The sequence below is a fragment of the Rhyacophila brunnea genome, unplaced genomic scaffold (assembly GCF_057557595.1).
Source record: "Rhyacophila brunnea isolate RB1 unplaced genomic scaffold, BYU_Rbru_1.0 scaffold_1, whole genome shotgun sequence".
Classification (NCBI taxonomy): Eukaryota; Metazoa; Arthropoda; class Insecta; order Trichoptera; family Rhyacophilidae; genus Rhyacophila; species Rhyacophila brunnea.
Genome location: NW_028232751.1, coordinates 25,159,843 through 25,183,652, shown reverse-complemented (window position 1 = coordinate 25,183,652; position 23,810 = coordinate 25,159,843). Strand labels below are relative to the sequence as shown.

The following is a 23,810-nucleotide window of genomic DNA, read 5'->3' as shown; positions in this document are numbered from 1 at the left end:
GCTATAGTTAGAGTTCATTGTTTGTCGCTAAACAACAGTGATATAAAGACATGAATTCAGGTTTTCAATAGTGGCACTTATCGCAATGTGGGTAGTGGTGGGAGTTAGTTTTCCAACGAAGTTCATAATATAATCTGTTAATAAAATAATGAACTTCGTGTGAGTAATCCTAGATTCCTGAAGGATCGGAATATGTCGGTAAGAAAGTGAAGATTAAAAGAACGTCTACGTCAATCTCTGAATACATTCACTGCTGATCAGTTAATTACTTTTAATTACATTTAAATATTATGTTAATTATATATAATGGCCAACTACAGCAAACGCGCCAGTCTCGGTGTTAGCACTAAATGAGCCATATACCTATTTAATTATGATTTGATTTTTAAGTTAGTCAAGGAACTGAATCTAAATAACAAGTATTTTATCTCAAATATTAATATTTTTAATTTGTACCACTATCTTATTTAAAACATTGATTTTAAGTTACTTCAGAACAAGTGTATAAATACTATCTTATAATAAATATACTTAATGCATAATGAGGTTGGAGTCTTAGTCAATATTTAATGATTTTATAAAAACCAAAATATACCAATATTTCATTATAATCTCCAATAGTTTCATTGAACATGTGAAAAATCTCCCGATAGCCTTGTGATAAAATTAGATTTAAGAAATTTTATGTAAATAATACTGCTGTATGTATTGCTATCTCTAATGATGCAGTGATGTCATTCAGCTGGTTCGCACCAGTTCACACGAACCGGTTGTCAAAATATTATCTATAATGAGACATTAGGTATTTTTTTACGATTTTTAAAAATTATATTACTCAGCGAGTAGTGCACGTCATTTGAAGATATTTTATTACACTAGAAAAAAATTCCAGGTGACACAATATTTACCTCAGAAGTCATGAGATGTTACATAGTGAGCTCTATAATATCATCGCATTGTTTACAAAGTCTTACCAAGGCATACCCAGTATCTGGCCTATTCTCGAATCACAGTTTATAGATGCTGACAAATCCAAATTAACAAGTGTTATGTTACAAGGGTTTGAGTGTTTTTTTTTCTATTTCATCGGAAATAACAATGCATAGTCTTGCGGAATGTTATTTTGGTTAAAGCGTACAACTCTGTACGCTGCGAAATTCCAAACTACTTTTAATTTGATAGTAATGTTTGGAAATTAATACTTTGGACGCGGAAGACGCACACGGTGCGTAATGACCAGGCGGGCGATCGATGTAATTAACGTGCATTTTAAAGGGGGCAATTAAAATCTCATTATCTATTCAGCAGCGAAAGCGTTAAACAGGCGTTGTATTTCAAACAAATAATTGTGCAAGTATATTTGTGTAGCGACAAAAAGTTTCAAAAGGTTACGTCATAGTTTGCATGCGGACATATTATGACATGTATTGGTCTAGACTAGGCTTGAATTTCCATGATTCTCTACCGTAAAATCCCGTGAAAATGAAAGCTTTGCACTGTCTAAGCCCAGTCGCACATTGGAAATCGTCTCGTCTGGGATAATAGTCATAAATGAAAACTGAGCGCGACATGCAAATTTCTTATGTGCGTATATCAAGGTCGTGCGAGGATAGTGACGTCACTCGGCAAGCCAAAATGAATTACGAAGTGCGACATTTCGGGATTATACTTACGCTGCTTGACGGGTGAAAATAGTTGCACGTGCCTCCAGATGTTTTTTCAAACTAAAATGTTTTATTCCAGCAGTGTGCGAAGGTCAAAATAACGTATGTAATGTGAATAACGAGACGTCACATCAACATATTTGACACTTTGCAGGTGGACGAGTTTAGATGTGAGAACCGGCTTAGTCTAACTAAAATATCCAGATACCTACTCTACGTTTCGTTGAATGTTTTTACAGTAATTCAATACAATACAGTAATTAAATAAGCCATCGAATTCATTGAGAAAAATAAGTGACCCAATTTTTATTCGTATTCAACTTAACATTGACATCTCTGCATTCGGCCTTATCTGTAGAGTAGTGAGCATTACCTTTCTTAACGAACCGGTTGTTGAAAATTTACAATGACATCACTGTCTATCCCCCAATATTATTTTACTAAAAGCTATAATGTAGTTATTCTATCAATATTATCGCTCAAGCGTGTTTCGTAAGTGTACCATTTTTTTTAGGATAATAGATATTGCTTGAATAAACAAAATAGTCTAACGATACGGTGCACTTAAAATAAATGGGAGCATTAAGTTAATTGTATTGCTCCATTGGTTAAATATCGAATGTAAAGGCAACGCAGCTAGACCAAAGATAATGTTTCCCGCTGTCCCATTGACAAAACTATCATTTCACATTTATTTTGTGTACATATCCATTATCATTGGTACCTACCGTGTGATTGTTAGTTTTTTCATGCAGTACTACCAATGTTGCCAAATGTTGACTAAAATATGCCAGTTGGCAGAAAAAATCAAGATTTTCTCGAATTTAAAAAAAAATTTGAAACATTTATTTCAAGAGAACAAAATTGATATTGAAGAAAAAAATATTGTTGTATATTTAGATATAATATTCAAAATACCGGTGGTTACCTATGTTGATAGCAAAACCTGCAATTTAATATTGTTTACTGATAACTTTTATTTTAAATAATCAAAACGCATCTAAAAACATTAAAAAAATATATTCTTATTAACCTGTAGTTGGATAAGTTCTTTTAAGGGTGACAAAACGATTTTGGATAGTTTCATAGTTTCAAAATAGGTATTTTTAATTATTTCTTTTTTCTAGATAATATAATTGATTATAACTTGACATCATTGTTATTTATATCAATTCGATATATTTTATTATGACCGCTCTTCTTGGTCGTACACTCATGGCTTAGGACCGTGACCACTTTTTAATTTTACCATCCTTTGAGCGACCAAGACTTTCCATCGTTCACGATCTTCCGCTTATCTCAGTGTAGAATGAGTGGTGCCACCAGTCAACTCTTTTACTTGGTCAATCCAGCGCACAGACGCTCTTCCTTTGCTTCTCCTTCCTTATAGGTTACCCAAAACCACCCGTCCCTCCAGGTTGTACGGCCGCGCCGGACAATTTGTCAAATAAACTGCAGAATGCGTCTCAGACATATTGTCGAGAGCCGTTCCTTTATCTGCAGTTTCTGGATGATTGACTGGACGGTTCGTCCTGTATTCTGTCCAATAAATACGAAGCATTCGGCGCCAACACCATATCTCAAAGGCATCAACTGCCTCCAAAGCTTTATTCAACATGAATATAAAAAAAAAAACATAGGTAAATAATATATACTTACCATTTTCTATTATTGACAATGAAAATTATCAATAAAATTTATTAAGTTTTCAAATTCACTTGTCATTCAATAGTCATAATTATTATATTGCCATACATCAGATGCTTATTTCACAGGCCTATATGAGTTGCCTAGTGGCATTACTCACATATTCCAAAAATCGAGTTTTGAGATAATCGCAAAACACCACCAGGGCACTATTTTTTGTAATTAGAAGAAAAGTATTGAACTCCCTTCAACATTAATGAGTGAGTGAGTCTATTTACATTTTTTTAAATATACATATATAATTAATACTCATAAGGCTGCAGACACACAGCACACTGTGAAAAATAGAGCTCTCTGTTTGGTTACTTTATATTGACTTGGTATATTTAACTCAAAAATGACAAAATTTCAAAATGTCAGTTATGACTCTAGGCAACTCATATATGCATAGTCAAAAATACTACATCAAGCAAGAAACACGCTAGTTGGCAACGCTAGACTTACTACGTCCGTATACATAATTGGTTTATATATTACTATTTACAATTAAATGTAAATTGCATTAGTAATAATAACATTCGATTTCCGTTTTTTTTCTAATGTGCTTCTACATTTATATGGAAAGATAGGATTTAAATTAGAATGTGTTTAAATTTAAAGAAGATTGTTATACCTAGTTGCCGCTGACCAGTAAATAAAATGCTGACTTCGCGGCACAGGTCCGTATCAGCCAGAAAGTATTTATAAATTAGCAATAGATAGGCAGCAACATCCCAATCAGTAACAGGTTTAGGGGCATGGAGGCCTGCAGCATTAGTTAATTTTGAACCCCCCACGATATACATTGCAATAAAAGCATAACTTCCAATTACTAACGTACTTAGTAAAAATAACAATGCTTCTCTTCGAGTGGTGAAAGTGGGCTGTGGAGATCTATCATAAATAGTGCAGACTAAACTTTGTCAGTCATACGTAGGTATTTGTTTTCATAAAACTAAGAATAGAATTTTCAGATGGTGTTGGTTAGTTTTTAAAATTCAATAATTAAACCCTGCCTAAAGCAAACCATAAGAGATAAAAAATATTCTTATATCTATAAAATATCTATAAATTATTATTTTATTATATTAAAATATATCATTTTAGATATTATGGTTCGGTAAGGTAGGGTTTAATTGAATTTTAAATGCCACTGCTATTTGTATTCCTAGTTCAACGAAAACAAATAAATATGACTGACGTTTAGTGTTTACTATTTATGTCGAATCTTCACAGCCTACCTCCACCCTTCGCCACTGATCTCTTTCCTATCCAATTAATATGACAGTTATGACACATCATATTATTAGTGTTTTATTTGCTTGAGTGGTAATTTTGTAGGCCCTTTTGATATTAGTTGCAGGGATTTTATTATGCTTTGGCTGATATTTTATACACAATTTATGATAAATATATATTTTTTTTAATATTTCACTGTAATTTAATAGTTATAGTTGTATGACTGGTTTTCACCGTTTTAATGCCCACTAAATAAAATGAAAGAAATAGAACACCACGCGCATACAGTACATTATGAAAAAATATGTTATTGATTTTTTTACGAAGAGAGATTATATAATAAACTATATCTTTTATTCAACGAATAAGATACAAGATTTCAGAATGTAGCATATGTATTGAACATACATAATTTGAAAACATCTCACTAGAAAAAAATATGACACGCGACGGGAGTTTAATCGATAGCCAACATTATAACGCAATTTGATAAGCATTTCATCTACTAGTTAAAATCGTCGTAAATAAATAGGATGCCCGTAGCTCAATTGGAAAAGCATACCGGCGCGAATCCAGCGGTTACGGGATCCCGTCGGGTATCGTATTTTTTTTCTAAAAAAGATTTTTTCTATTGGGTGTATGCATGAGATGTTTTCAAAATAGGTAAGTTCAATATATAAGGGGGTTATGATTATATGCCATTAAGTATATTTGCTCATTAACGCGAGCGTTCATGACGCTGTCGTATCGGTAGAGACTGGGAACCCTTCGATCTTTTTATTATAGTGCCATCTTCTAACAGATGCTACACGGAACAGTTCAGTGGATCTACACTCGCACCAATCACAGAGGTTATTAAAAAATACGAAATGCGGCGTCGTTCTCTGCTACGTTTACCATTATTATTTCCTTGGATGACAGGTTGAGGAATGCTGCACTTTTGTCCACTCAAAATGTGTACAATGTACCTACTGTAGCACAGAACTTCTCGATTCTTACCCATTCGATTGAGAACGCCAATAGTTCTCACCCGGTCACTCCAAAGAATTTTGAAGATGCGTATATTCAGCCACATCTCGAAAGAATAATTTTGTTTTAATTTTTAGTTGTTCTATTATAATATTCAAATTCAAATCACATGCGGTAGATACTTTTTAATTTTGCATTTATTTTCCATACAGTTAATGGAACTTTAGTATTTTTGACATTTCAAATTTAAATCTTTCATAATTCGCCATTACTGACTCTTCTTCGTGGTCGAAAGGTATTAATCAAGGATACACTGACATGTTTTCATGCTTGATTAAGAGTGTCTTACCACCAATAAAATATTACCCTCGACTTCGATTAAAAGTGTTATACTTGATCACATTGTCGAATCACAACGATTTTTCAACATATACCCATTTCCCAAACTTAAATGAATACCAAAAGTACAATTCCATAAGAACACCTCCTTAAAATATGATCATAATACGTGGTCAAGAAGAATTGGTTGATATTAGATCAGATAATTCCCTTGAAGTCGAATTTAATGAAAGAAGTCTTGCAGAATTTTGGATAAGGTAACAGCAAGAATATCCTTCAATCGCAAAAGCAGCATTGTTAATCATAATTCCTTTTGCGACAACATTTATCTACCTATGCGAAACAGCATTTTCATCATTACTGGTAATAAAAAATAAACACAGGTAGTGTCTTTCACCTGAAACTTTAGAGCAAATCCTGAGAATTAGCATTTCAAACATTGTACCGGATATTGATTTATTACGTAAAAATATGCAATCACCCCCTCTCATTAAATTGTTTTTATAGGGTGTACCTATAGCTGTAAAAAGTATTTTTTTTTTTTTTGCTTTACAAGCAAGAAAATGAAATGTTCTATTATTACAACGTTTTTATTAGCTCGTATTCTTATTTGTCCGATGGTTGTTTATCCAGTACAAATCTTGCAATCGATTCTTAACTAACTTCCCGACTAGCTAGACATTTGAAACTTTTAGAATATATCAGAACACGATGCCAATGTATTTTTAAATACTTCTAGCCATCTTTGAGTATAATTGAATTCATTTTCAGTTAATTCTGTTTTGTATGAAAAGTTATTTCGGAAGAAATCCGTTAAAAGTAAAACACTATTATTGGTTGCTAGGATCTAGGGTCCTAGCAACTAAATTATTAATATAAACATGCGTTACTATGGAAATCAATATGAAATGTCAAAATGACATTTCAGTATTCTATATTTATTCAGCATTTCTATCAAGTACAAATTTTTTTGATCGTTTAAGCTAGTCAAGTCAAGTTTATATTATTATGATTCAACAGAAAATTTAAAAACGTTGTATATAAAAAGTTCTTTTTATCTTGTAATTATTTTTTATTGTCGTTAATATAATCGTCATATTAATCGTTATATTAATGACATTCAAGTAAGTTTAAATTTAAGCCACCGTCACAGCGATTCGACCTATTATGATTCGGGAATATGAGCGCGCCCTTATTTGAATCGAAGTGACGTTACCAATCTGTCACTCCAGCTTTCACATAGTTGGCAGGTTTCTGGGATTTCTCCCGCCCAGCTGATCAATTTCAGCGCGCCTGAATAAGCCCGGCGCGATGACGCTGTCTCGAAAAGTTGGGCGTTTTGTACTGTTATTATTGTGCTCACCGGGCCCATCTATGGGCCCAGCGAAACTGAATTCGCCCCCGGCCAAATAATGATTATAAAGCAAAACTTATCACTCCTCTCGGTGTAAACCGATGGTTTCCGAACGTTATAATATATCGTATATAATTTCACATGATCCAAAAATTTAAGTCTAGAATGCGAACCTTCTGCACAGTTCCAATTTTAAAAATATTATTTTGAAGTCGATGACAGATGAATAAAACAAATAAAAATAGCGCTATCATCATTAGCATTAAGAGCATACATAAGTGAAACGGCAAATAATTTTCAACAATAGGTGGGACGAAATTTCGCATTCGTCACCAATCGCCGAGCGGCATTCAAAATAAGAGCACGTCGATTTATCTTGTAATGGCGTCGTAAGAATATATTCTTATATCGTGGAAAGATGACTAAAAAACGTTATGCCTGTACTCGAAAAAGAAAACATGTCAATGAATATATTATTATTATTACTAATATAACAATAAACAGAACACTAAATGGACGCACGCTGAATTTTTATGATAAATTATGTTCCGTTCGGCACGCGTCATTAGCACAATCCGTGCGTCGCATAGGTACGAACTTTTTAGAGACCATGCCTCAGCTGAGGTATAGCCTTAAGCGCCGAATAGACGGCTGTGACTCGCCTGCGCGGTATAGTCTGTGCAAAAAATATGGGACACTTTTCGGTTTGCGCGAGCTACAGTTTTCCCGTCCATACACACGGACTTCCCGATACAAACCGGTTTTCGCAGGTAAGCTTATGGTAAAGCATGAGCGTCTAGCTGGCGCTTTACGCACTGAAAAAATAGTTAATTAATTTCAATGGACTTGTAATTGATTTATTGTAGTTGGTCCTTGATACGAGTATAACGGAAACCATTTTGCAAAGCATGAAAAAGATTTATTTGAAGGTTGTAAAGGACATTTTGGTAATTTATCTTAAAAAATATGGATGCATGAAATGGTATTTTTATATAAAAACATAATCTGTTTTCAACCGAATTTCTCATTTTTCTTTAAACAATAAGAATATTGTGATATTTTCTGAATAACAACAGTATTTTTAACACATTTTGAGATTTTTTTTAAATTCTTTAGTTACCTATGTAGAATGTTTAGATGGCTTATAGTAAAATACAGTCGCAACTTAGTACCCAACAACAGTATTTTATTTTCGATTGAATAATATTAAAAAGAGTGTAAGTAATAATATACTTGTATTAAGTGCTTTATCGCTAACACTGTTTGAGATCGAGATACGAAAGTATATTTTATTAAAATAGCAAAATAAGTAGAGAACGACAATTTTCAGACCTACGGCAGTGTTTTACCGAGGGTGTGATTATGTAGATTTTTCACGCAACGTAAAGTAAATCGCTGGTAATGTAAAAACAAAAAAACGAACGACATTCGAACGTTGACGAAAAGTCCCGAAAACTCACGTGAAATACTGTGAGGAATTATCGAAGAGACATCTATGCGCAATTAAATTCACGTTAATGTCGTGTACGATGAGCTGAGACTCCACTAAAATTAATTATGTCGAAATCAGCCGCACAACGATCGAAAGAGTATCACGAATTAAAACATGCCAATTCACCTACTAAAAATAAGAAAACTCTTAAAAAAGCAAGCCTCCATTGTTGATGGTCAGGTACGCTCTCTTCACACCGATGGTTAATGATTCCTGCCGCAGAGGCATCTCGCTGTCCGCTCCGGTCCCAAAACATCTCGTCCAAAACCACTTTCATCTTCGCTGATGGCCGGCGAACTATTGCTCTTTCGCAACGCAAGCTACGAACCGTGAGAGAGAACGAGACAAAAAGGAGAGGTCTTTAGTAGGTCATTATGTATGCAAGCTACCTCTGTGCGGCTTGCCTACACTTTATCCTTTCCAAACTTTTTTAAGACCATTCCCCGTGCAAAAACTTTGAATATTGTTTTATCGAAAACTTTTTTTATTTTGGCAGAAAATTAACGACGCTTCGTCTTGTTTGGTTCATTAATAATAAATGTGTAGAAACCCATAAAGAAATTGCATTACAATCTGTCTACCTAATTACTTAGGTACCCTATAAGTGGCATTTTCCTTTGACACAAATGACGCAATCGATTCGCCAAAAGATTTAAAAGGGGGCCGCGAAATAGTTCAAATATATGCGCATTTCTTAAAAATGAGTATAAAATATTATTATTATTATTTTCTTCTACTCCATGTGAACTGCAAATACATTTTTCGTCATTTCCAAATCGACATCGCAGCAGCTTTCATCAAATCATCAACTTGGTTTAATTATAGAATAATATTATCTTTAAATATCATGTTACTGTCAGGTACCCCACCCCGTTGATTCCCGATTAATCCGGATTAACGCTAATTTGAATGTGACAACAAAATACTGAACATACCTTATCCGCAATCATCGGTTAACGTTAAGTTAAAGTATTTCCGACCATGTCCGATCCTGATAGGATCATATGGGCCTCCACAGAGTGGAGGTTTGTATTGACATATTTTTGTTTTTTACGAGAAATGGATGTCAGCCACTTGCTCAACCTATTAGGTCCATACCCTGACACACACAAATTGAAAAACAATATGTGTACTTGCCAGACCCAGGATTCGAACCTGGGACCCACGGCTTTATAGTCCAACGCTTATGCCGCGCGGCCACCGTGGGCGAGTTAAAGTATATTAGATAATAAACGCGAGCCCCATTTTGGTCTTTTTGTGATCGAAAAATACAAAATTACCTTATAATAATTAATTATTTAAGAAGAAAAAACAAATTCTAACGTTACCAAACGAACGGTTTGTGACGCGACTGTGTGAACTGATTTCACATGTCTGTGTAACATAGATTTTTTGAAAATACTATGTAACCTTATTAATTGAATGTGACCAAGAAATCAGAAAATTAGAACTAAGCTAATCTAAGAAAATTATCTACACATTGAATCGATGCCATCATATTATTATTATTACGATCTAAGAATAAGTAAGTTGTCTTAACATTAATTAAAACATAAAACGATGAAAATTTATTTCATAATATGTCACTACATATAAAATTACGTCATAATATACAGAAATATTCTAACTCACATTAATTTGAAATATTGTCGTTCAAAGTGTTCTTTGAAACAACATATTTTTTATTATTATCATTTGTACAAATAAATGTATAGATACATCATAATATTATGTTAGTGGGACGATTGATGAAAGTAATGATGAATACATAATTATTATTATGTGTATATAAATAATAAGTACTTAACTTAAATAGGATGTTTTAAAGAACACTTCTGTAAAATATTTCAAATGTGAGTTAGAATAGTCTGCATTCAGCTGACAATCTATCTATCTATACGACTAAATAATATCATAATATGTGTGTACTTATGTAATATTATTTATTATATATTTATTTGATCGCATCTTCCTTCCTAATAATAAGATCATTTATGGGCCTCCACGGAGTGGAGGCTTATATTAACAGATTTGTGTGTTTATGAGAAATGGATGTTAGCCACTTGCTCAACCTAGTAGGTCCATACTCTGACACCAAACACAAATTGAAAATCGATGTGTGAATTTATCAGATCCATGATTCGAACCTGAGACCCACGTCATTATAAGCCGACGCGTAAGCCGCTCGTGCATCGTGCCAAATTAGAAGAATGTATGTATTCCACTTAACACCACGTGTGTTGATTGTATCCCATTTTTACATCATTGTGTTCACGTTCATAATATATTTATATATCAGGTAATACAAAAATATGGGAAGCGTCTTCTTACAGCTTCTTACAGCAGCATCTTCTGGGTGAGAAGGTATAATTCACGAGTGTAAGAAATAAGGGATAAACTTAAACGCATGTTCAAGAATATTATTAAATTAAATAGTTACGTCATGTAAACGGAAAGCACATTAAATACTGGTAACATTTAAAGACACTCTTTGGCTTTGTATTTCTTACATTTTATGGCTTGATCCTCGTTAAATAATAAACCAAACCTTTCTACCTTATTCGTCTGTTCTGTAGGTACAATAATATTGAAGATTGACTACCTTACCTCTCCACACAATCTCAGCAGACCTTTGACATCTTTGACAAGCTTTGACATCTGCATTAATGAAATTTATATGATTTTTTTAATGTGTAGATACGTTGGTGCATTAAAACATGGCTTTTGTAAACTATCGTTTATGTTTATAACCTGGTCTCAGGTTTCGGTATTATGTGTGTGTGCCATATACGATGTTTGTGATCGTTCATCTAAATATTCTAAATAATGATGGTGTATTAATTTTTCCTTATCTTCGATAATTTACGCATCAGCTGTCATAATGTGATAACGTGAATGGTTTGGTTGCAGCGCAAGTCGATCAGGTTTCGTATTCGAAATGATGAATGTATTTTTTTTACCATGTCTAAGCCTAAGACCATATGGGCCCCCACAGAGTGGAGGTTGTATTAACAGATTTTTGTTTTTACAAGAAATGGATGTTAGCCACTCGCTCAACCTAATAAATCAATACTATGTGTCCAAACAAACACACATTGAAAAACAACATGTGATTTTTTTCGCCAGACCCGGGATTTGATCGGGACCCACGATATTACAGGCCGAAAATAATAACACCCATTCATCGGCCCATCCGGATTTATCTTGACAATATCGGTATCTATATTTATTAATTTATGGAATTTACAGATCGAGCGTAGTTTACTACAAATAAATCTGCAATTCGAAATGACTTGCAGGATTTTTAATCAATTAGTCTTTAAAACTTTTTCATGTTCACTTTCATATATTATTACGTAGGCTTCATCTATACAGCGATGGTTTTATTCAAGATCTTTGATAGGTAGCTTCCTCAAGCTTCCCACAGTCAAAACAATCTCCTAGCATCTTGCATTGTATCCAAAGCAATAATCATTTGATGCCTCAGATACTCATCTCAGCGAAACTCACCTGTTCTCTCAACCAACACGCGATTTTGTGTTTAGATATTTTTTAAATGCCTATTGATTAAGTCGTGTTTCCACGCACACTAATAAATCAACATGTTATTTAAAAAAAAAATAGATAGGAACGTATGTAAAATTAACCGTTAAAAATTGTATGTCTAACTCTAACTGGACTTAGACATCGTATTGCTTACGTGTACTCATATATTACGGAGTTGGCACACACATTACATTATACAGCACAATTATAAAACATGTTATAAAATGTATATTGCCTCTGCCTCTGCCTTTGCATCTGCCTTTATACTTGCCAATCTAATGACATCTTACATGATAATATTATGTCTGTGTATTCTTTAGAATATTAATGAGTTGTTAAATGAAAAAAAATATATAATAATGGGTGCAGGGGTTAAAAAATATACTTAAGTAGGTAACTATGTATGCATTTTTTTCTAAATAAATATAAAATACTAATCGATTATTTTCTCTTTTGTTACAGTTACCGAAAAGGAGATCAGACAATGGTGAGTCAGTTTTATTATTTTTTTTTTTTTCTAAATAACAAGTAAGTATTATGTTATTCCGATAAAAAGCAAATCTTTTATTATAGACATGAATACCCCGAAATTAATGGTATACTGATTATAATTTCGTATACTTAATTCGAATTACACAAATGTTCTTGAATGTATCAATTTCTTTTTTTATGTGTTTTGATATCTCTATGAGAAATTTTGACTGTCCATTTTCATTGAAACTAACGTAATAATTCACCACCATGAAATGTAAAATGATCTATTTTTGAACATACATAAATTGAAACCACATCAGAAATAATATACCTACTAGAAAAAATATAATGCCTGACGGGACTTTAACCTGTGACCACTGGATTCACGTCAATGTGCTTCGACAAGGTCCAAGCCCATAATATGTGAGGTATGTTCAAATTATGTTTTCAATATAAAGAATGTTACATTCTCAAATCTTGTGAATTATAATAATAACGTAACTTATGACATAAGTAATATGTAACAAATTCACATTTTTTTACAATTGTAAGTTTATCATTGACTTAAAAAAAAATCTTTTTAGTGTTTTCAGATACATATTTAATAATTAATATAGTTGAAATTGAAAATTATCAAAAAAAATCTCAAATTGCAAGCTTCGTATTTTTCCGCTAGGTTCTCTGTTGGCATAAGGATCCCCCTTAATGTTTTCAGATATTTATTTATCAATTAATAGAGCTGAAATTGTAAATTATCAAAAAAATGTCTCAAATTGCAAGCTTCGTATTTTTCCGCTAGGTGCCTCTGGTAGGTAAAGACATCGCCTTGAAGTACAACCTTATGGTGAAGCGAGTTTGAAAATTTCTGCTTACATAGTGTAGTCTAAAATCTATAAGATATCCATATTTGGCCGCATATTTTTTTCCGACTTATACACGGAGTAAATGAGAACTCTCTCATTCTTGGTAGTATCGACCTGTGTCCATAGAAATCGAGAGCATCAGTTGTTTGTTCTCCCAAGGTACAGAACTAACCTAACATTGATAATGCCAATTGGTAGGGCAATAAATGGATATATTCCACGTACATGAGGATGCATAGTATAGGTGGATGTTATACTTAGCTCATTCAGGATGTTTTCATGCACCTACTTTATATTTTTGTATAAATAATTTATACTGTTTTTTTAATAATATTTGAGTCGCTTAGCTGCTAAACCCGTTTTGGAGGTTTTTTTGAGTTTCCAGTAAATTACGAAAAACTGTTTTGTGCATTTACAACAATGTTGATGCTAGTAGTCGTGTCATTTCCGTTTTGGGGGGGGCTGACAGGGCTTTAGCCTAGCGGCCCGGCGTGACGAGTCGACCGATAAGTGAGATAAACACAGACCACAAATTTGCTCTAATAGTAAAAAAAGTCGCCTGAGGCGCTATTTTCATTCAATAATTATTAATAATTAAAATATTTGATTGTACAATGCAATTTCTAACTGTGTGCCGATACTCGACAACTCCATAATTCAAATGGATGTAAGTACATATTAAAAATACAAAAAATCGCTAAAAATACACCTTAATTTTACCGCGTACACCATGGAAAACGCTACTGTAGTGCGTCACACTGCCTTTACCCTTAGCGATAGGTAGGGGGCCCGCTTCAGGAAGCGGGGGCCATGTATCATTTATATAGCATTTAAAACGTATCCTAAAAATCATGGTTTGAATCGCGACGTCTGATTGGTCGGCTATGTAGAGTGGATTTAGGTAACCTGTTATTATTTTATCCTAGAGCGGTTTTGGCGATTCAAGTCAATATTCATTTTAATTTTTTGATGAAACAGGGCGGAAATTAAAACTTGCACCTCGATATACTGGTAGACCAATTGATATATCACACACATACCTGCATTCAAAACTAATTTTATTGAAAAATCACCCAGAGTAGGTTTGGCGACTAAAGTGCGACCCACATTGAGGTGCATGTCACAGTGCATGTCGCCTACTATCACGAGCTGCCGCTACGGGGAAAAAAGTGTGTAGTGTCGTTGTTCTTGGTGTTTAAAATGTTAAAATGACGAAACCAGACTAAATTTTCGCCGCGACAGCGTGACAATAGGTAACATGCACCATGACATGCACCTCAAAGTGGGGGTTGACTCATTTCTTTATGACACGTTGTGAACGTCTTGACTTCAATATGTAAATAAGTAAATTTGAATTCAATTTGAATTGTTAAGATTACCTCTGTCTATAAGCACTCGTAACGCATCGTCAGAGGAAATAGCCGAATAAAATCCCAGCAGACAATACGTACCTACTACAGATTTTGCAGAAATAATATTATATTTTTTACCCATTTTTGTAAATTTTTTTACTATAATTTTGTTCAAAAGGTGGTCCTCAGAATTATTACCTAGTAGCACACAAGTTGACATCATCATAAAAACCACAACTCGGGTGACTTGTCCAAAAAGTAATTAAAATTAACGTGTTGTCAGTTTGTTGTCAGCACAACTCATGTACAACATTTTTTGATACAATAAATTTTATTAAAATAATTATTTTAATAAATATTTTATGAGGTTGTCAACTTACCGTATGAAATGTATGTTCTATGTGTAAAATATTGATAAATTAACGTGTTTTTAATATTTTTTCTAGGCACAAAGGTTTTCTCAAGGATTGTCCAAACGGCCTTTTAACAGAACAGGTAGGTTTCACCAACACATCATCCTTATTATAATATAAAATAAATATATAAATTATTAATTCGATTATAATGTAACGCAATTTGCCAAACCCGACATTAGATTTTGCTGAAAGTGTCACAAGCAAAGAAGTTTTCACACATAGTCCATCACCGATGTCACAAAAAATATATCGTTCAAACTTTGAGGATCATAATATAGTAGGGATATTTGATTCTTCGAACCTAAACGAATTCATATATCTGGGATCACATATTAGTCCACACAATGACAGCAGCGTAGATGTTAGTAGAAGATTTACTCTGGCAAACAAGTCCTTCTTCGATTTACATAGACAGTTCGGATCAAGACTGCTGTCAAATTAAACTAAAATAAAGTTATCACCACCCTCATCATGCCCTATGGATTGAACTAAAGATTAGTATAATCTAGATAATATATTTGAAAAGAAGATATTGATAAGGGTCATTGTAACTGTACGCGAGGAAGATAGTTCATGATGAGCAAGCTATAACACTGAACTATATGATTAGAAAATGGAGCGATTTCATTCATCAGGCCATGTCTCAAGTATGGAAGATACCCAAAGCTCCTAGCAACTCTTGTTTAATAAACCAATAATTAAAAGGCGAGTCGGTAGACCCAGACTGTGGTTGGACTGTACTGAAAATATGCACCATGTACTGATAAATTAAAATCATTTTTTTTTAAATAACAAACCTATAAAATATTATTTCAGATGTAAAATCAACTCATAGGCATAAAATTTAATCACAACAAAATTGTGAATTCTTTTTTGATTTGAAACAACGCAGAATAAAAATAATGAAATCAATTATAAATAGATATTACTAATTATTCATAACTCTCATAATGGTCAGGGAAATTCTTCTAGTGATTATGTAAAACCCGCAAAGAACCCATTTTCTAAAGATAATTAAAATGTGATTATTTCTACTCAATTGTCTTACATTTGAAATAAATTGTTTTTTATAGAACCCACTAAAATACACTAATCTACTTATAGCAGAAACTTAATGACTTTCAGCACTATCAATAAAATCTAATGTCTGATCTGGCAACCTTCTGTGTAACGACCGCTGTCACCTCGTCCCAACAATTTTTGAGAAACTCAAATTTTTTGTCAGCATTCAATGAATACACTTATCAGCAGTGGCAGTTTCCTTGAAACTTGGCGCCTTCTTTGTCAAAAAGTTCAGAAATCTTAAACAGATGCATAATAATATCATATTCTGAGATTTTTAAATGTTTCAAATCGTTGCAGCGCAATTTATTACTCATCTTTAACACTCAACTCTATGTCAAGTTATTTTGTGTGGAAAATTTTGGAGGTGACTCCGAAACCTATCATAAAATATGAATAAATAATCCATGAAACAGGTGTAAACAACAAAAATATTCAATCTTTTTATGGAAACCAATTTATTACAATCCTTGTAAATTTTATACAAAATGTAAGATATTTTCAGTCAGCGCCTGTAGCTTCCATATACCTTCAATCGGCACTGCTCGTTAGTATCATATTTAAAATTATGATGACCTGACTCAATTCAGATCGGAGAACCATTGAACTAAGTCTATGTCCCCCTTTATTGCGATCAACTTACACCTAATATACGCTAAAGCCCTCTGCTACATTGCGCAAACTTCTTCATATCAATGAATATTTGTAAATAATTTGTTTTCTATGGAATAGGGATTCATCAAAATCTACAAGCAGTTTTTCCCACAAGGCGACCCAAGCAAATTCGCCTCTTTGGTCTTCAGAGTGTTCGATGAGAATAACGTAAGTACTTTCGTAATTTACTTCAGTTTTTTTTTTACCGTCATACAAAATAACAGTTTTGAAAAGCTCTATAGCTCAAAAGCTTGGCCAAGTGCACATATTCATATTTTATCTATAATAGGCACATATTATAGATTCTTTAATGTGATTAGTAACTAATGGGAGAAAAATTGGGTGAACGGTTTGGCCATAATTGGTGTCACCAGATTTCAACATTATTGATGCAGAAAATGCTTCATATATATTTTCTATCCTAGTACAAGCTGTGTCAATGTTGTACTGTTCTGTTGAAACTACATAATGCCGAAAACCTTGTTCATCAATTTCATCGTTCTGATATCAAAAACTATTAAAAGTAACCAACGGTAATTTCAAAGAAAAAATGTCCAATAATCTCTTCAGCCCACAATCATTCTATTAGGGTTCAATTCAGACCATGTCTGATCCTAATAAGATCATATGGGCCTCCACAGAGTGGAGGTTTGTATTAACAGATTTTGTTTTTACGAGAAATGGATGTCGGCCGCTTGCTCAACCTATTAGGTCCATACTCTGACTCACACACAAATTGAAAAACAATATGTGTACTTGTCAGACCCAGGATTCAAACCTGAGACCCACGACACTATAGGCCGACGCTTAAGCTGCGCGGCCATCGTAGGACTGTCAATGAAGGTTGAGAGATCATTAATTAATTAATCTAAGGTTTTCCATTCCATATAATATGTAACAGACTATTTTGTTTGTTGACAGCCCACTTAGGTTAAAATGAGAGTATCATTCATGATTAGCATTCAAAGAAATTAGCATCTTTTTTGATCAAATTCTTCATAATAAATTGTCTGTGTCAACTAAACATTGGTTAAATTACAAATGGCTACAAAGCTACCAATGAAAATGACAAAAAATCGGAAAAACTAATAAAAAAACCCCCAAATTTTGATATTTTTATTAATTAAAACCTGAGAAGCAAACTTCTTCATTAATTAATTCCACAGCTTTAACTCATTTAGTGCTAACATCGCGACTGGCGCGTTTGGAGTTGCTGGCCATTAGATATAATTAATGTGTTATTTAAATGTGGTAATTAAAAGGTTAGCAGTGATTGTGTTAATAGCAATTGAATTTTCAAAATAGACAGTTTCTTATAAAAATTTTGGTGAAAATCTCACTATTATAGTGGAATTTTTAAGTTTACGTTTAAGTACCAATTTAATTTTATTAATATAATATGCATATACTTATTTTTTCAGGATGGATCGATAGAGTTTGAAGAGTTTATTCGAGCACTGTCAGTAACGTCAAGAGGCAATTTGGATGAGAAATTACATTGTAAGTATTACTACTCACATAATATAATCTGTATTTTAAGATTTATTTACAAAACAGTAAGTACACTTAAACACTGAAAAATTTGCAAAGGTAAAACAATACATCCCAGCCCCAAGGAAATGGTTACATGCAAATTGTATGTAAAACATTTCACCGTGGCGCGAACTTTCTTAACGGAAAGAAATGAATGTATAAGTGTCCAATTTTGTAAGATTCAATACGAACATTAATTTAATTTTCATAGCTGATTTTGGCAATATTCATGAATTCAAGAATGAAAACCTAACCTAACCTAACAAATAATCTGGTATATCGGCTATTTTCAAAATTTGTTTACTGCCGGCTTCCTGTAAAGTGTAAACCGAACCGAGTTTTATTTAGACATGAATTTTATGTCAATACTATACGACCCAAAGAGGTTGGACGATCTTTAATATGCGGCCATATATTTCCGATACAACATTTTACGGTGAAGCGTGATACGGTGAACTGCATACGTACAAGGTTCCGGAGACGTAAGGAAATATCTAGAATACTAGAGATAGTCATGGTCCTACTCAGTCTATTGCTACTGGCATCACTATGATTTTTTGTTGGCTTTGACAGCTGTTAAAATTTGGTGTTTTGACACTTATTTCCATCAAAGGTTTTTCACTAAAACTAATCTTCAAAAAGATATCGGATACATCGGTTCCATCATTAGTTGGCCAAAAAGTGGGCAGCAAGTTTAATTAAGCTATAAAATTTATAGACGCTATGTTTCATGTGCCAACATACAGAATATTATTTCTTCTACGGCTACATACCAATTCAACCACAAAAAAACGTTGCAGAATCATCTCAAAATAGTAAAAGTTGATAAGACTCTCTCTTCCTACAGTCGAAAATCTGTCCTACATACCCATATTTATAATATATACCTAAAACGGGTGAACTGCAAATCATATAATAATAATTTTCTTCTTCTTCTTTCGACCATGTCCGATCCTAATAGGATCATATGGGTCTCCACAGAGTGGAGGTTTGTATTAAAAGATTTTATTTTTACTAAAAATGGATGTCAGCCACTTGCTCAACCTATTAGGTCCATACTCTGACTCATACACAAATTGAAAAACAATATATGTACTTGCCAGACCCAGGATTCGAACCTGGGACCGTGGACATTATAGGCCGGCGCTTAAGCCACGCGGCCATCGTGATTAGCAGATTAATAATTAAGTGTAGTATCATTTCATGCCAATTATTGGAAATGTTTTATTTTTCCAGGGGCATTCAGATTGTATGACGTAGACAATGATGGATTCATCACTCGAGACGAAATGTACAACATCGTTGATGCCATCTATCAAATGGTGGTAAGTTAAATATCCATTTTAAGACCATCTAATTACTCGATAGCCAAAAAGATAAGTTACTTCTTCTTTATGCGCCATCTATATCATGCCTAATTAGGGATAGAATGCTAATATCAAACCAGTCTCTGACATTCTTAAAAGACAAAACTTGCCTCAAAAAGAGGATGGCATATCAAAAAATCTGAAAAATCTTAAATTGAGATACACTCGCTCTCAGGTTATTATCATTTTGTTAGTTAATGATTTCTTGCATTAAATCGACAATCCTTTGGTTCTGTAAAAATTGGAAAGAGGAATTATAAGAATTGTTTTGCTTTCGTGTGCAGGGTCAGCAACCACAGGCAGAAGATGAAAATACACCACAGAAGCGAGTCGATAAAATTTTCGATCAGATGGACAAAAACCACGACGACAGGCTCACGTTAGAAGAATTCCGAGAGGGCAGCAAAGCCGATCCCCGCATCGTACAGGCATTATCTCTCGGTGGGGACTAGACTAATTTATTTCTTATTACATACTAAGTAAGTACACCCCCCCTTAGGGAATAATGCAAATATTGTACTAATAATATGCCAATCTCTGTTAAAGATTTAAAAAATAACAGCAATACTGGTGGCAAGAATTGGAACTATCAGTTGTCAAATTAGTCAAGCTAATTATAACTCTTATAAGACATATTTAGGACCAGAAATATTTTTGGCAGAATATATTTATTTCATTATATTATGGTTCATTATTAGTTTGTAATAAAGATCTCATAAATTGGCTTGATTCTGGTAATTTTCAGTAATTTATAGGTACCTTATTGTTACATGAAATCGTCAGCTTAGTTATTCGCTTGTGTATTATTTTATATTATTATAATAGGTACGTCTATCATACGTCTATATATACGGTATGTCAAAATATCTTATCTATCGATCAAAACCTAATATAGATTGGATACATTAGCAACAATAAATTGATTAACAAGCATTGGATTAAATTATTGACCATTTTCAAAATCACAACTGTCAAAAAACAGGTGGTGGAATGTGTCTATACAAAAATATTACGAAACAGTTTGCCAGGGAATTTAACCAATTCCGAAAATCAAGACATGGTAGGTACTACCTACTATTCTATTTTTTCATAATGGACAATTCATCCTACGATTGTCGCAGTAAATGACTAACTAAAAGTTATCTAGTTTTCAATCATTCACTCCATACTTAAATGGCAATGTATTCATTTGTCAGTATGGATTGATTACACATTCACTTTTATTCCATAAAAAGAAAGTTAACTGCTGAATTCACAATAAATTGTCCAAATTTGCCTTTTACTTTTATTTTTTTATATCTCATGAAATATACTTTTTACACATTCAGCATTTTACACGGATTATTTTAATAAAACTAAAAATTATCTATTATTTGTCCTTTTGCAAAAACATGGACTACACTATTGCATCATTTTGCCAAAAATATTTCTACTCTTAAGTTACAAGAGAGATTAAGAAGTTTCATTTCCAACCAATGTATGCTTTGAATTTGCTTTGTTTGTGGATATTGGCATACTATAAATACCGCAATATTTGACAAAAGCGTACGCATTAATTTGTATGTAACTTTCATTTTAATAAATAAACTATTACAACGTTTGAAACTCTTGTTACAATAAATTATTGTAAAATTAGATAATCTCTGACATACGTAGGTACCTTTAGTTTTACATTTGAAATGCAATTAAGAATATTTGGAGTCTTTCCTGTTACTAGCTTGAGATCAATGTGTGGTGAAGTTTAACGCTTATATTACTACAATAACATATTCATTTAGATAAGTCATAGTAATCTGTATAATTTTTCATCTTCTATATGACAAAATTCCATAACGCAATTACCAGTTGGCACATAATGGGTTTACAAATCAGAACCCCAGTTCAGCATTTTTTGAACAATTTGAAAAATACTAACTGAAAAATGTAATTTATGATGATTTTGAAACTAAGTTTTTAATGATTCAATGTAATTTATGGATTAATTATTTATACATAACTTGGAACAGCCTCATAAAAATACATACCTGTCAGAAAAAAAACCTTGAACTGACATGGGTTTTTACCCAAATCTATCGCTATTCCAAGTTATATATTTTTAATGTAGAATGTTATTATATCTTGTGTGAAGTAATTCTGTCTTTTAAAAAAAAATTAAACAAAATAATTAGCAATTTTTTATGTCAAAACAAACATTTGGAAAAAACCTGGCATCACCTACAAATCAAACTTGGTAATGATTTAACTTACAAAAGATGGTTGATATTATTGTTGGAATTCGAAAATATCTCACACGTGTAGTTAGGAAAAATCGACATCGACATTAGTTGAATTGGTTCAAATCCCATATGTTCAAAGATATTTTCTATGACTTTTCTAATAGGTTGTTCCAAATTATGTATTTTCAATAACAATTTGTTACATTAGTAAATCTTGTGTATCGATTATTTTTCAACTCCGATTCAAAAATTATTTAATTAAATTTATATTAGGTAGGTACTAACCTTGTTAGATTTCACCATAATGGTTACTTTTAATGAGATGTTACTTTGACGGCCGATTGGCAGATCTTTGAAAGCGGTTCAAATCTTTGAGAATGAATCGATCGCTACTAATTTCCAACCATTCTGGTCGGCTTTGAATTAGCAAGGAATTAGTTTGCCAGAATCGAATTAAATCTCAAAAAATCCTTTTGTTCTTGTACTAAACGTCAGCAAATCATTCACAATGCTTACATGAACAAACATTATTGATTAATGCAAAATTTAATTCAACATCTGACGATTATTATTCTTTCTTTCGCATACGATAAACATTTGTTATAAATCAATTAAGGTATATCAAAATATTCATTTCCAACTTTCTTCAATGGTGTTTTATTCACTATACCTAACACCAACTGATAACATGTTCACACCATGCATAGAGAATACAACTGGGTCCAATTAACATCTCATTTCAATCAATACTTTGAGTTTTGGAATCAGCATATGGGCCAAATGGGTTGAGCAAATGGCTAACAACCAAACTATGAAAAAAAATGTTATGATACCCAAACAAAGATTCATACATTCCACCTTGAAGAAGAAATGATAGTTTATTTTTTAAGTAACTACTCCTTAAAAAATATTCTTTGTGCATAAGCAGACCGCAAATTAAAATTTTATTGAAAATACATAATTTCGGTTCATAATGTTCATAAGATATAATTTTTTTGATAATTATCATTGTAAACAGATCTAAATATTATTATAAAATTTAGAATTATGTTATTTTCATTGTTTAGTTGCAAATTTAACATTGTTGAAGAAATTAAATTCTTTTAAAATTTGTCCAAATCAAAATAGTTAATTAATATTACTTATTATGGAACTTTGTCATTCTATAGGTCCTTTCTATACTTATCTATTTTAGCATTGTAAATTCATCTTATGACTTTTATCTAAATTTAGTGTTTTTTCATTGACATTGGTTAGTATGTAATCTAAAAATTATGATAATAACTTTGCAATGTAAATTAAATATATTATATTATGTAATAGATAAAATGCTTAATAATTCATTACAAATAGGTACCTACTTACTAACAGTAAATAAGATCACAAAATGAAATGATGCTAAAAAGGGGATATCCCATTTTTCAGTGTTACGAAAAGTCTGAATATTATTGCATTTATCATAATATTTCAAAGGAGGTGTAATTTTTAAGAAGCTTTTTTAAACATAATTTATAATTTTTGTAAAAAACGAAGTTCATTAACAAAAACTGGATCAGTTCTTTTTATTAAAAACAAACACAAATT

At 32.6% G+C, this 23,810-nt stretch overlaps 1 protein-coding gene across 1 annotated transcript in view; it reads left to right on the top strand.

Moving 5' to 3' along the window:
* The window catches only part of LOC147079620 (frequenin-2), a 701,586-nt gene extending 678,546 nt beyond the window's left edge, over positions 1 to 23,040 (top strand). Inside the window, exons 3-8 of the mRNA XM_085942575.1 lie at positions 12,752 to 12,776; positions 15,425 to 15,473; positions 17,189 to 17,278; positions 18,532 to 18,610; positions 19,880 to 19,968; positions 20,295 to 23,040. Of these exons, the coding sequence (XP_085798701.1) occupies positions 12,752 to 12,776; positions 15,425 to 15,473; positions 17,189 to 17,278; positions 18,532 to 18,610; positions 19,880 to 19,968; positions 20,295 to 20,462 (500 nt within the window). The 3' untranslated portion in view covers positions 20,463 to 23,040. The remainder of the gene's footprint in view (positions 1 to 12,751; positions 12,777 to 15,424; positions 15,474 to 17,188; positions 17,279 to 18,531; positions 18,611 to 19,879; positions 19,969 to 20,294) is intronic.
* The last annotated feature ends 770 nt before the right edge of the window (positions 23,041 to 23,810 follow it).